The sequence below is a fragment of the Bufo bufo genome, chromosome 8 (genome assembly GCF_905171765.1).
Source record: "Bufo bufo chromosome 8, aBufBuf1.1, whole genome shotgun sequence".
NCBI lineage: Eukaryota > Metazoa > Chordata > Amphibia > Anura > Bufonidae > Bufo > Bufo bufo.
The window spans coordinates 186,215,599-186,229,647 of NC_053396.1; the positions used below are offsets into that span (position 1 = coordinate 186,215,599).

Consider the following 14,049-nt stretch of genomic DNA (forward strand, 5'->3'; position numbering starts at 1 on the left):
GCATATCATAGAGTCATAAGAATAGGTGCTCCAGAATTATTCATACATGGGGAATACAAGTAATTACTAACACCTCAGGAGAGGGGACAGCATTTCTGATTCCCTAATTAATGAGAATGGATTTTTCTAAATGTCACCACCCCTTTAAAGGGATTGTATAGGATTAGAAAAAAACATGGCTGCTTTCTTCCAGAAACAGTACCACACCTGTCTACAGGTTGTGTGTGACATTGAGGATCAGTTCTATCAAAGTAAATGGGACTGAGCCGCAATACCACATGCAACCTGTAGACAGGTGTGGTGCTGTAACAGACACTTTGTGAGGAGGGACAACTGCATGAAAAATCATGTGCTTCAAACGGTTTATTTTATCACCGCTCTAGTTACAGGCAGATTAACTGCCCACGTGCAAGGACCCTAATCTAATGCTGTGTGCTGTAATCCCAAACCCATTAAACAGTCTCAATCCCCGAGTATTCGCACCCCCTGCCCTGTAGTACATGTGAATACATAAAAGTTTGTAATATATCTAATCGTAGCCAAAAAGTATGTTTAACGGCTAAATAAATTGTCAGCTGTAAAATTAATACAGGCTCCAGGAGGGGGATGCAGCTGCATTTCTCTGCATAGTCTTCCTCTGCGGTATGCAGGTACAAATCAGCAGTAGGATGACTATGGTGTGGATTTGGAAATGTGGCCATCGTAACGCAGTCCTGATAACTCACCTTCATCAAAGACTGGGGCATTTCTTTAGTGCTCACGTGCAGCAGGGTGCCCAGTATGGGCAGTGGTGGTGGTCCAGGGGGGAGATTTTTCTTTTTCAGATTCCTCCTCCATGTGAAGAAATACAGGATAAGGCTGACGAAGACGGCGAGGAGAAGCGTCCCTGATACTCTCAGCTCCATCGTGAATCTAAACCTGCGATGTTAGAGAAAAATATTACAGCACTATATATAGGAGTGTTCCCTACACCCTGTGACCTTTACACCTTCCTGTCCAGCCTGCTAGATTTACACAGACATGATGACATCACTACACTACACTTCTCCCTATAAGGGTATAGTGATATGCACGCTAACATATTAGATGAATTATTACAGTAGAATAGACAAATAAGGACATATACGGCCATCTGATAAGTGGGGATAGACAGTCCTATAATGTAATATAAGTCTAATATAACTTATTATGTAGGACAATAAGGGACAGAGGCGTTCACAGATCTAATAAGCCCCATTGCCCTGGAAAAGCTGTCCTGCCCGGCCAGTAGTGTGGCATCAGAGCCCAAGAAGAACTCACCTGTCCACCCAAAATGTGGAGAGACACCATTGTCAAAATGAATCAGGCCTGGATCAGTCAGGATTTCCACCCACCAATTCCTGATGCATCTGATTAGATCATCCATGCCGCCTCACCCAAACCTTGACAAAAGAGACCGGTTTCTTCTGGCTACCTGCCTCAGCTAATACTCTGATGCTTCCACCTACCTGATGCCACACATCTGATGCCAAGTGCTTCTTCTTTCACCCACCTTCGTCAGCGGGTACTGGTATTGCCACTCACCTCCCCACTTTGTCACCGGGTCACTTTGTGGTCTCCTGATGCTGCTGCTGCCATCTCCACACTATGTCACCTTGCCATTATGTGGTCTCCTCCTGATGCTGCTGCTGGCCTCCTCATACTGCTGCCAACTCCAGACCCTGTCATTGGGCCACTCGGTGGTATCCTCATGCTGCTTCCACCTCACCACTATGTCATAGGGCCACTCTGTGGACTTCTCATGCTGTTCCCACCCTCCCCACTTCATGACTGGTCCACTATTTTGGCTTTCGCCCTGGCTGACATAATCATTTATTTGACCTTTCTTCTGATCTGTCAGAAGGAAGGAAAAATGAGACACACAACGTATCCTCTCTGTGTAGCAGCTGTAAGGCCTGTATGGTCCCATCAGAATTGGCTTGTAATTTGGTAGCCAAAAGCAGGAGTGGGTACAAAAAACACAGAAGAGCAAATATTCCATTCACGTCTCATCTGTTTTAGATTCACTCCTGTTGTTTTTGGCATTAGCAATACTGATGGATTATTGAGAAAATGCTGACCGAGTGAAGGCGGATGCTCCACAGACAGGATCCGTTTTTTGTGAGTTATTGTTCTGACGGATCAGAGGAAGGGCAAATGAATCAGTGACGTCAACACAAACTTACTGCTGACACCCTCTCCATTCTGTCAGGGGGGCTCTACTTGTATAAGCGTTTAATAGAACAGTTTCTGTAGACATCTATGTGAAATCAGCTGACGAGGGTGTAAAAGGAGTGCGCTTCTTCTTGGCGCTGACATCGACCTGTAAGGCTGAGTTCATACTTGAGTTATTTGGTCAGTTTTGGCCCCGTGACTGCCCAAATAAGTGAAGTGTGCAGTGATTCTAAGAGTGACGCCTGTCATCTGCATGTCATATGGACTCACAGTATTATTTCACTACCACAGTACACTCCCTATGTGTGTTACTACAAGGCACAGTGTTCTACACCAGTATAGAAGTTTTTATGTAATAATGAGACAATTTTGCAGAACATTTTTTTTCATTGTAGATTCAAGTTCAAGCACATCACTTGTAGTTTTTATTATGCATGGACTGGCAGTTATTACGCAATGTTGCAATTTCACAGATATCACAGGCTACACGGCTGTAGAAGTAGTTGCAGTTAACCCTTGAGGAGCCGGAGCAGAGGATGAGAGTGGTAGCAGCTCTGATTATTGAATGTGTCACAGTGGTTTCCTTCAGGGCATTGCTCCCTGGAGAAGGAGCAGTGAAAGGAGGGAGTACCCTTTTTTCCCTCAGAGCACTCCCTTACTTGGGCTACTTGTCTGATGGTAGTTTGGGATGCCCTTGATGTTGGTGATTGTATGGGTGCCTGGCAGGAGGTATAATAGTACAATGGCCATCGTATGTTTGGTAGAAGTCAGGAAACCAAGCCAGAAGAATAAATGTATCTTTTTACTTTAGTGAAAAATAGGAGTTAGTACATCCAACAGTAATTTATTCACAGTGCAAATCATTTACCCAGATGGCGAAGTATGGAGGCTGGCAAAGTGGCAAATAATTGCACGTTTGGTATGCTATCTGGTCCTCCTCGTGCCACTTGGATTCAGCCACGGCATCCGCTCTGCTGACCCGGCCTAGACTTGATAAACAGGTCTCCAGTACCCCGAAACGCGTTGTGTATGAATAAAACGGAAAATTGCTGAAACCTAAATATTGCTTATGACCGGTTGTGTTAGTGCGCCCTCTAAGGTCCACACGCTCGACGTAAAGTTCAGAGTTTCTTCTCTTCTACTGTTACCCGAGCGGCAGGGTGGCTCCTGCCCAAGGCGATCGGACGAATCTAGGCTGCACCAACCTTTGCAATTCTCTTCTTTTGACCTTCATTGTGGTTGCGCCCAATTGGTGCAACCGCAATAGGTGAGCAAACCATCTCTTATAGTAGAATTTTAATTTACTGAACATACTTACCCTATGAGCGCCTTTCTCTATCCTATTCGCCACCATTTGGTCTATGGATATGATCACTTCCGGCCGGTGGAACGCAAGACAGCGCTCCACTTTGAGCATACCGTTCCAGTCACATGCTTCCGGTCGGTGGAACGCAGTGGAGCGCAGTCATATGATCGGATCAGGAGGGTTTGTACTTATTCTCGTCGACGTAGAGGAAGTGCAGGATATCAAACTTGATGTATAGAATACCTCATTAGCATGTACAAACAGCCTCCCAAACGCATATACAGCCTCTGGGGGCCCAGTATATAACGGTTTTAGCAAAAATGACTCATATAGATGATACACATAGTGGGAAAAAGTTGTACAATGTATTTATGAAATGAGGTGAATTGTGAAACCAAAGTCTCAAACCGTCCATAACACCCTATAAATTATGTAAAGAGTGTACTTGTTATCAAATGAAAAAGTAGTATTCATTGATTATGATAATATTTACTTTTGGATGCTTCCCGCATCCGGCCAGTTACGGGATATTAAAATTATTATTGTTAAACTGGGCCCGGCAATATCAGGCAGGGAGAAGGAGAAAGGGCACCAATTATTATACCATCAGAGTCAGAGAAAACAGGAAAATGTTAATCTCTCATTAATCCCGAGGGGGAACTGGGACCGGAACCGATGTATCCATTCACATTCCTTCTGGAGGATCTTCCTATCCCAGTCACCCCCCCCCCCCCCCCGGGGGGGAAGGTGGTACCAATTCGAGAGCTGAGAACCTTAGGCCTTTCGGGTCCCCCCCATGACACTCATTGACATGTGATGCCACAGGTGTGACATTCTTTTTCACTATGTCATTGACATGTTCACAGACCCTCCTCCTAAGTTCTCACACTGTTTTCCCTATATAGTCCATAGGACACGTACATTGGCAGATGTAGATTGCCCCTTTGCTTCTGCAGTTAATGAAGTCCCTGACCTGAAAAACCTGTTTGGGTACAGAGCACGTAATGGCCTTGGCAGTTGAAATGTATTCACATGCCTTACAGGAACCACATCTGAAGACACCTATGGGTTTACGGTCCAACCATGTACCCTTCTTTGTCGGGGGTATAAAGTGACTATGGACAAGACGGTCTTTTATACTTTTCCCTCGATGGTACGTAACTGAGCGGCGATCAGTGAGGACATCAGATAAGTTGGAATCCATATGCAAAATGGGCCAGTATCTCTTCAGGACAGCCATCACTTCGTGATTAGCCACATCATAGGTGGAAATAATCCGTAGGGGTTGGGGTTCGTCTTTGGCCCTGTGTTTTGGAACCAGGAGGTCTGTCCGATTTTTATGTTTTGCATTTTTGAAGGCCTCCTTCAAAATCAGCTGCGGGTACCCCCTACCCCCAGCACACCCAGCTCTGCTACATCTAATACACATGACACCTGCACCAGCACACTTAGCTCTACTATATCTCTATATATGACAGCTGCCCCAGCAAACCCAGCTCTGCTACATCTATACACATGACAGCTGCCCAAACACACCCAGCACTGCTACATCAATGCACATAACAGCTGCCCCAGCACACTCAACTTTGCTATATCTCTATATATCTATCTACTGTATAGCAATACTTAGAGATATATAGATGTAGCAGAGCTGGGTGTGCTGGGGCAGCTGTCATTTATAGAGATATAGTAGAGCTAAGTGTGCTGGTGCAGCTGTCATGTGTATTAGATGTAGCAGAGCTGGGTGTGCTGGGACAGCTATCATATATAGAGATATAGCAGAGCTGAGTGTGCTGGGACAACTGTCATATAGAGATATAGCAGTGCTGGGTGTGTTGGGGTAGCTGTCATGTGTATAGATGTACACTTAGCCTGCTATAACAGTATACTACTATAAGTAGAAGTCTCATATTTTTTCAGTCAGCAGCAAGGCAGTTCTTATGGCTGTGTGGTTAGCTGCTTTGCCTCTGATACAGAAGGTCGTGGGTTCGAATCCCAGCAGAAACTTTTCTGAAATACAAGCACTGACTCCATATATGGACATACAGGGCGGGACACAGAAAGAGGCTGCATCGCTGACATGGAGGTAACTTGGTATAAGTGTTTAATATTTTTTTTTAATACCCGACTGTTACTGCCATGGGGGGAGCGGGAGGCACTTGATACTGGCACATGGGGGGAGGGGGGTTGGCACCTGATACTGGCACATGGGGGGGGGACAGAGGCACCTGATACTGGCACATGGGGGAGAGGCACTTGATACTGGCACTTTTTTGGGGGGGGGAGATGGCACTATGATACTGGGACATGGGGGGGGGAAGAGAGAGGCACTTGATACTGGCACATGGGAGGGGGGTTTGGCACTTGATACTGGCACATGGGTGGGTTTGGCACTATGATACTGGCACATGGGGGGGGGAGAGAGGCACCTTATACTGGCACATGGGGGGGGGGGTTGGCTGGCACCTGATACTGGCACATGGGAGGGGGGAGAGAGGCACTTGATACTGGCACGTGGGAGGGGGGGGTTTGGCACTTGATACTGGCACATGGGTGGGTTTGGCACTATGATACTGGCACATAGGTGGGTTTGGCAATATGATACTGGCACATGGGGGGGAGAGGCACTTGATACTGCCACTTTTTTGGGGGGGAGATGGCACTATGATACTGGGACATCGGGGGGGGAAGAGAGAGGCACTTGATACTGGCACATGGGGGGGTTTGGCACTATGATACTGGCACATGGGGGTGGGAAGGAGAGAGGCACTTGATACTGGCACATTGGGGGGGGAGATGGCACTATGATACTGGGACATGTGGGGGGGAGGAGAGGCACTTGATACTGGCACATGATGGGGGGGCATCTATGGGGACACTTACTGGCACATTATTGGGGGGCATTATGGGGGACACTAGGCCAGCAGCCTATCAGAGGCCGGACACTGGGGGGCATCTACTGGGGCACTATATATGGGGCATTTTATACTGGTACATTATGGGGGGCACTAGCAGGAAGGGGGGAGAGGAGCACTATGGGGGAATTTACTGGGGACACTATATAGGGGTATTTTATACTGGGACATTATGGGGGCACTATGGGGACATTAGCTCACCTGGGGCATTACAAGGGGGTATTTTTGCACTGTCACATTATAAGGAGAATTATTTCTACTGGGGGGGCATTATGGTGGGCTTTATTGCTCCCCCATGGTATGACCCCCTAGTAGCAGCACCAGCCTCTCCCTGCTCTGCTATCCCTCTGCCCCTTCTCCAAATCCTTATTATGAACTCTTTCTCATTAGGATAAAGCACAACATCAGCTCCGCCGAGCCCCCGGCCAAAGTGTGGAAGTGGCCTCCGAGATCCCCAAGGGCCAAGTAACTGTAAGTTTTCATATGAAATATGTTTATGTTATACACATATAGCATACACTGTGCCACACAATATACAGTATACCTCTACACTGTGCCACACAATATACAGTATACCTCTACACTGTGCCTCACAATATACAGTATGGCACTGTTATGGGGGCGTCTGTGGATGGCATTGTTATGGGGGCGTCTGTGGATGGCACTGTTATGGGGGCGTCTGTGGATAGCACTGTTATGGGGGCGTCTGTGGATGGCACTGTTATGGGGGCGTCTGTGGATGGCACTGTTATGGGGGCGTCTGTGGATGGCACTGTTATGGGGGCGTCTGTGGATGGCACCGTTATGGGGGCGTCTGTGGATGGCACCGTTATGGGGGCGTCTTTGGATGGCACCATTATGGGGGCGTCAGTGGATGGCACCGTTATGGGGGCGTCTGTGGATGGCACGACACTGATATGGGGGGGATCTGTGGATGACAGCCAAATAGCATCTTATGCTATTTGACATCCATAGATCCCCCCCATAACAGTGTCAGCCACTGTGAATTTCCCCCAATACAGGGGCTGGCATGTACACTAGTTTTTAAATGGCAGCGGGGACCCAGTGCAGTCTTTGTATTCCATTGCACCGGGCCCTGCTCACTGTACTAATGGTATCTGTAACTGCAGGCTGGCAATGGTTAACTATACATATGTTCGATCCAGCACTGAGCAGCCTGTACTTACAATCATAGCAGGCTGGAGGCAGGGCAGGCGGGCGGTCACTGGCAGCGAAACTTCCTACATCACGTGACTGTGCCGCCTGCTTCATTCATAAAGTGGGAAGAGCAGGCACGTGACGTAGGAAGTTACACTGCCAGTGCCCGCCCGCCCAGCCTCCTGCCTCCAGCCTGCTATGATCGTAAGTACAGGCTGCTCAGTGCTGGATCGAACATATGTATAGTTAACCATTGCCTGCCTGCAGTTACAGATACCATTAGTACAGTGAGCAGGGCCCGGTGCAATAGAATACAGTGACTGCACCGGGCCCCGCTGCCATTATAAAACTAAAGGCCGGCAACCAGCCCCTCCTCCCCCCTCGCTGATACACACGCCGGACGCGCTGTGCAGCTTGCGGTCGGCGGTGTATCAGTGTAAAAATAGAAGCCTTCGCCCCCTAAGACGCACTGCTATTTTCCTTCCACTTTTGGGGGGGGAAAAGTGCATCTTATAGGGCAAAAAATACGGTATATGCCCCAACAGCGTGAAGCTTGCTTTACAACAACAGGTCAGTGCGGCGCCAGGCAGCTTCCCTCTACCTCTGGAGCTTTATCCGGTAATGTGCTAAGTTGGCGCTATGTTTTTTTTTATTTATAAATATACAAAGTACACACATTTATTCCTTTTTATTTCACAAAAATATTTTCAAAACTATACTGTGGGTAATCACATTAGCTATATTTATTATAGCAGGGAATTTAGTGCGTAAAATATAGAAACAAGTTATTACAGTTATAATTTTTACATATTGTAGGTGTTCTGTCCTTTGTTACATAGTTAATACGGTTGAAAAAGACATAAGTCACAAATGAATACAACACACTTACTAATGTATTGTGATCGTCCATATTGCCCTCTTTGCTGACTGGATTCATTTTTCCATTGCGTTATACACTGCTAATTTACAGGGGCTACGACCACCCTGTTTTCTCTGGTGGCCAGGACTCTGGGAACGTATATAGTCACGCATGCGCAGCAGTTCCTGTCCCAGCCACTTTGTATCCCTAGGCACAGCTGTAGTCGTGACCCCGGGATACAAACAGTATATAACAAGATGGAAAAATGAATCCAGCGAGCAAAGGAGACAATATGGACAATCACAATACATTAGTAAGAGTCTTGTATTAACTTTCTCTACATGATAAATGTCACTTGCTCAATTGAGACAACCTCTTTTAACTAAGAGAAAAGCTTCTTTGGAGTACTTTGGTCATCTAGGGGTCACATACATCTGGTAGGTCCTTGGTACTACTCCATTTGTGTTTGGTACTGGGGTTATTTCAAGATCTTCGGGAGCCACTTCTGATTTCAAGTAAAATCTTTGTAATATGGTGGTAAGGAAGAGGAATATTTCCATCCGTGCCAGACCTTCTCCAATGCAACTTCTTTTGCCTATGGTAAGGGGTGACATATAATGATAATTAGTTTGACATATTTGCAGTATAACGATGCTGACCACCTCAATAACTTATAATGGGGTCTTTTGGGTCCAGCAGAGTTGCCCATCATTTTGCATGGAGCTCTGCTTTTTCTGTCAAATATGATGGCATACATTTCAGCAACAAAAGGGCACTTGTAGTCGCCACTTTTCTGGGATTACTTTTTCCTCTTGAGATTTAATGCCATTTAAAAAAAAAGAAAAATACAAGCCACATGGTAAATGTGCCTTACATATGTGTGACACCTAGAGCTTGTCACAACCCAGGCTAAATGGGATTTATGGTCTTATGTCAGAAGACATGGCCACATTGGCTGACCTCTTAGCTCATCTGAAATGATCACTATCTCCCTTTACTTGACAAAAAAATCTGGCAAAGTATGACAAGCTATGGAATATACAGTGGGGAAAAGAAGTATTTGATACACTGGCGATTTTGCAAGTTTTCCCACCTACAAAGAATGGAGAGGTCTGTAATTTTTATCGTAGGTGCACTTCAACTGTGAGAGACAGAATCTAAAAAGAAAATCACATTGTATGATTTTTTAATAATTATTTTGCATTTTATTGCATGAAATAAGTATTTGATCACCTACTGTACCAATCAGCAAAAATTCTGGCTTTAACAGACCTGTTAGTTTTACTTTAAGAAGTCCTCCTACTCTGCACTCATTACTTGTATTAGTTACACCTGTATGAACTCGTTACCTGTATAAAAGACACATGTCCACACACTCAATCACTCACACTCCAACCTCTTCACCATGGCCAAGACCAAAGAGCTGTCTAAGAAAACCAGGGACAAAATTGCAGACATGCACAAGCCTGGGATGGGCTACAGGACAATAGACAAGCAGCTTGGTGAGAAGGCAACAACTGTTGGCGCAATTATTAGAAAATGGAAGAAGCACAAGATGACTGTCAATCTTCCTCGGTCTGGGGCTCCATGCAAAATCTCGCCTCGTGGGGTATGGATGATTAAGAGAAAAGTCTGAAATCAACCCTGAACAACATGGGAGGACCTGGTCAATGACCTGAAGAGAGCTGGGACAACAGTCTCAAAGATTACCGTTAGTAACACACTACGCTGTAGTGGATTAAAATCCTGCAGGGCACGCAAAGTTCACAACTAGCACATGTCCAAGCCTGTTTGAAGTTCGCCAATGACCATCTGGATGATGCAGAGGAGGCATGGGAGAAGGTCATATGGTCAGATGAGACAAAAATAGAACTTTTTGGTATCAACTCCACTTGCCGTGTTTGGAGGAAGAAGAAGGATGAGTACAACCCCAAGAACACTGTCCCAACCATGAAGCATGGGGGTGGAAACATCATACTTGGGGGTGCTTTTCTGCAAAGCGGACAGGACTACTCTATCGTATTGAAGGGAGGATGGATGGGGACATGTATCGTGAGATTTTGGCCTACAACCTCCTTCCCTCAGTAAGAGCATTGAAGATGAGTTGTGGCTGGGTTTTCCAGCATGACAATGACTCAAAACACACAGCTAGGGCAACTAAGGATTAGCTCCGTAAGAAGCATTTCAAGGTCCTGGAGTGGCCTAGCCAGTCTCCAGACCTGAACAAAATTGAAAATCTTTGGAGGTAGCTAAAACTCAATGTAGTCCAGTAATAGCACCGAAACCTGAAAGATCTGGAGAAAATCTGTATAGAGGAGTGGGCCAAAATCCCTGCTGCAGTGTGTGTAAACTTGGTCAAGAACTACAGGAAACGTCCTGACCTGAACTCTGTAATTGCAAACAAAGGTTCCTGTACCAAATATTAAGTTCTGTTTTTCTATTGTATCAAATACTTATTTCATGCAATAAAATGCAAATGAATTATTTAAAAATCATACAATGTGATTTTCTGAATTTTTATTTTTAGATTCTGTCTCTCACAGTTGAAGCGTACCTACGATATAAATTACAGACCTCTCCATTCTTTGTAGGTGGGAAAACTTTTAAAATCGCCAGTGTATCAAATACTTATTTTCCTCACTGTATACTGGTGCAAAAATGTTCATACATATTACCTAGGGAGAAGGGTGCAAAGGCCTCATTCTTCTGGAAGCTGCCATTCTCATTCAGAAAGTTTGTAGGATCAAATTTTTTCGGGTTCTTAAAACATTTTGGGTCCTTCAGGACGGAGGACAGCACGGGGAAAATTACAACGCCCTGCAAACATGAATAAGCGAGCATGAACTTTGTTTTAAATATAAGTACATTTCACCAGCAGCAAGATATCTTGGGGTTCTGTAGAGTTCACCATCACATTACATTTCTGCTGTTTGTGGGTGGCTGCTGGTTCACTCACCTTGAACTCCATACATCTATTTTTTTTTTCTTCAGATTTCTGTGCATATTACATTTTTGCTAAGTTTGAGGCTCACATAAAGTCAGTAAATATAAAAAGCTGACCTTGGGAATGTGGAGTCCTCTGAACGTCGTGTCTTGACTGGTTGCGTGTGGAAGTCCCAAAGGTGCAATGTCAGCAAACCTCTGAATTTCATGGATGACAGCATCCGTGTATAGCATCTGGACTCGATCTTCTACAGAAGGACATCGATTCTGGCCAATCACCTGATCTATCTCCTCATGAATTTTTCCTTTTTGCACATATTAACACAAAGTATAAACACAAGTCAATTCTTTATTGCCTGTTTTCGTAATGCAGTATGTATTATTGCAAAGCATCGTAGCACTTGGTGCCAGGAAGCAGTCAGTTTCAGATGCCAACATCACCAAAGATCTACTTTTGTTCTGGATTAATCCACATGTCCCTTGTACTGGAGTGAACACGTATTAAGCAGTAACTGTTGGTGAGAGGGCTCATCAACCACTAGAGCATCTATACATGATATCTACTTGGAATCCAGAATTTCTCTAGACATAGTCCTATCGTCCAAGAGGATGAAAAAGGAATACTACAAAATGCCTCCAATTTTACTATTCCACATGTGGCCAAAAAAGAAGGGTTTACGTTAAATTTTAACTAGGCTGTATAATTTATCCAGGTGTAATCTCTTTTCACTACTAATTGGTGCCCAAAATGGTTGTCTCTTTTACTTATGAGTGGAAATGGAGCAGCCAATGCTGCAATGCATCATGGATCTAAATTTTGGAACTGAAATTAAAATAATTTAGAGATTTTTGTGCAATTACGTTTTACATTACAGTTTAATGCTAATTACTAGAGATGAGCGTATTTCATATTTTGAAATTTAGTAATAGGAAAATGAGCGAGCACTCATACACTTGGCAACCAGAGTGGTGAAACAAGTGATGTACCTGCATTGAAAAGCCTCCGATAATACTGTATTGCCATACAGAAGAAAATTTCTACAGTAAAGGAGTAACTATTCTTATCGTCGAAAGCTGCACCAAAGGAAATTGCGGAACAGAGTGGCAACCGCCGCGATCTTTGGAACTCCCGCAAAATTTAAACCAGCTTGCTGTATGGAGCGACTGAATAAGCCGGCAAATATTTAAAGCTCCATTGAAGCAATAGGGAGACAACAGACGCTAGACGGTAAGCCAAATATCGATTTAAAGTTTTCTTCAATTCAAAGCTCATATTGACCTTAAAAGGATATGCTATAAGAGACTTTTCACATTATCAGGATTCCTGTGGACACTTTATGAACATATTGCGCTAACAGTGAATACACCTACAACATTTTCAGTGACATTCAGTTTCCCAAATTGGGATAGAGCGCTAGAAGATAATACCCCCTCTTTCCCAAATAACAGCATATACTTGAAGTTTTTTGGTGTGATATACAGTACAGACCAAAAGTTTGGACACACCTTCTCATTCAAAGAGTTTTCTTTATTTTCATGACTATGAAAATTGTAGATTCACACTGAAGGCATCAAAACTATGAATTAATACATGTGGAATTATATACATAACAAACAAGTGTGAAACAACTGAAAATATGTCATATTCTAGGTTCTTCAAAGTAGCCACCTTTTGCTTTGATTGCTGCTTTGCACACTCTTGGCATTCTCTTGATGAGCTTCAAGAGGTAGTCCCCTGAAATGGTTTTCAATTCACAGGTGTGCCCTGTCAGGTTTAATAAGTGGGATTTCTTGCCTTATAAATGGGGTTGGGACCATCAGTTGCGTTGAGGAGAAGTCAGGTGGATACACAGCTGATAGTCCTACTGAATGGACTGTTAGAATTTGTATTATGGCAAGAAAAAAGCAGCTAAGTAAAGAAAAACGAGTGGCCATCATTACTTTAAGAAATGAAGGTTAGTCAGTCAGCCGAAAAATTAGGAAAACTTTGAAAGTAAGGTCTATTTGACCATGAAGGAGAGTGATGGGGTGCTGCGCCAGATGACCTGGCCTCCACAGTCACCGGACCTGAACCCAATCGAGATGGTTTGGGGTGAGCTGGACCGCAGAGTGAAGGCAAAAGGGCCAACAAGTGCTAAGCATCTCTGGGAACTCCTTCAAGACTGTTGGAAGACCATTTCAGGGGACTACCTCTTGAAGCTCATCAAGAGAATGCCAAGAGTGTGCAAAGCAGTAATCAAAGCAAAGGGGGCTACTTTGAAGAACCTAGAATATGACATATTTTTAGTTGTTTCACACTTGTTTGTTATGTATATAATTCCACATGTGTTAATTCATAGTTTTGATGCCTTCATAGTCATGAAAATAAAGAAAACTCTTTGAATGAGAAGGTGTGTCCAAACTTTTGGTCTGTACTGTATATTGTTGAATTTATCGACACTATTGAGTGGTATAGAATATTCTATCGAATATTTCCACATTGAATTTTCTACCATTCAATTTATCGAATATTTCTATCGAATATATTTTTATTGAATATAGTATCGATCATATCTACCACACTATATGTGACTGTAATGTTGTATATTATTGCTACATTGTTCTTATAAATTTTATTACTTGTATTTTATGGGGATTCAATAAATATTTTCTGCATATGTCAATCTGGTTGCCAA

General features: G+C 44.1%; 3 protein-coding genes across 3 annotated transcripts in view; all 3 read right to left on the minus strand.

Annotated features, from left to right (window-relative positions):
* The window catches only part of LOC121009424 (cytochrome P450 2G1-like), a 172,138-nt gene that overhangs the window by 92,303 nt on the left and 65,786 nt on the right, over positions 1-14,049 (minus strand). The gene's annotated exons all lie outside the window — the stretch shown is intronic.
* Positions 1-14,049, minus strand: part of LOC121009425 (cytochrome P450 2A5-like) — a 99,750-nt gene that overhangs the window by 19,924 nt on the left and 65,777 nt on the right. Inside the window, exon 2 of the mRNA XM_040442536.1 lies at positions 726-918. Coding sequence (XP_040298470.1) covers positions 726-905 — 180 coding nt within the window. The 5' untranslated portion in view covers positions 906-918. The remainder of the gene's footprint in view (positions 1-725; positions 919-14,049) is intronic.
* The window catches only part of LOC121009435 (cytochrome P450 2G1-like), a 71,366-nt gene continuing 65,807 nt past the window's right edge, over positions 8,491-14,049 (minus strand). The window contains exons 8-10 of the mRNA XM_040442547.1: positions 11,492-11,679; positions 11,107-11,248; positions 8,491-9,026 (exon numbers count right to left, since the gene is read on the minus strand). Of these exons, the coding sequence (XP_040298481.1) occupies positions 8,845-9,026; positions 11,107-11,248; positions 11,492-11,679 (512 nt within the window). The 3' untranslated portion in view covers positions 8,491-8,844. The remainder of the gene's footprint in view (positions 9,027-11,106; positions 11,249-11,491; positions 11,680-14,049) is intronic.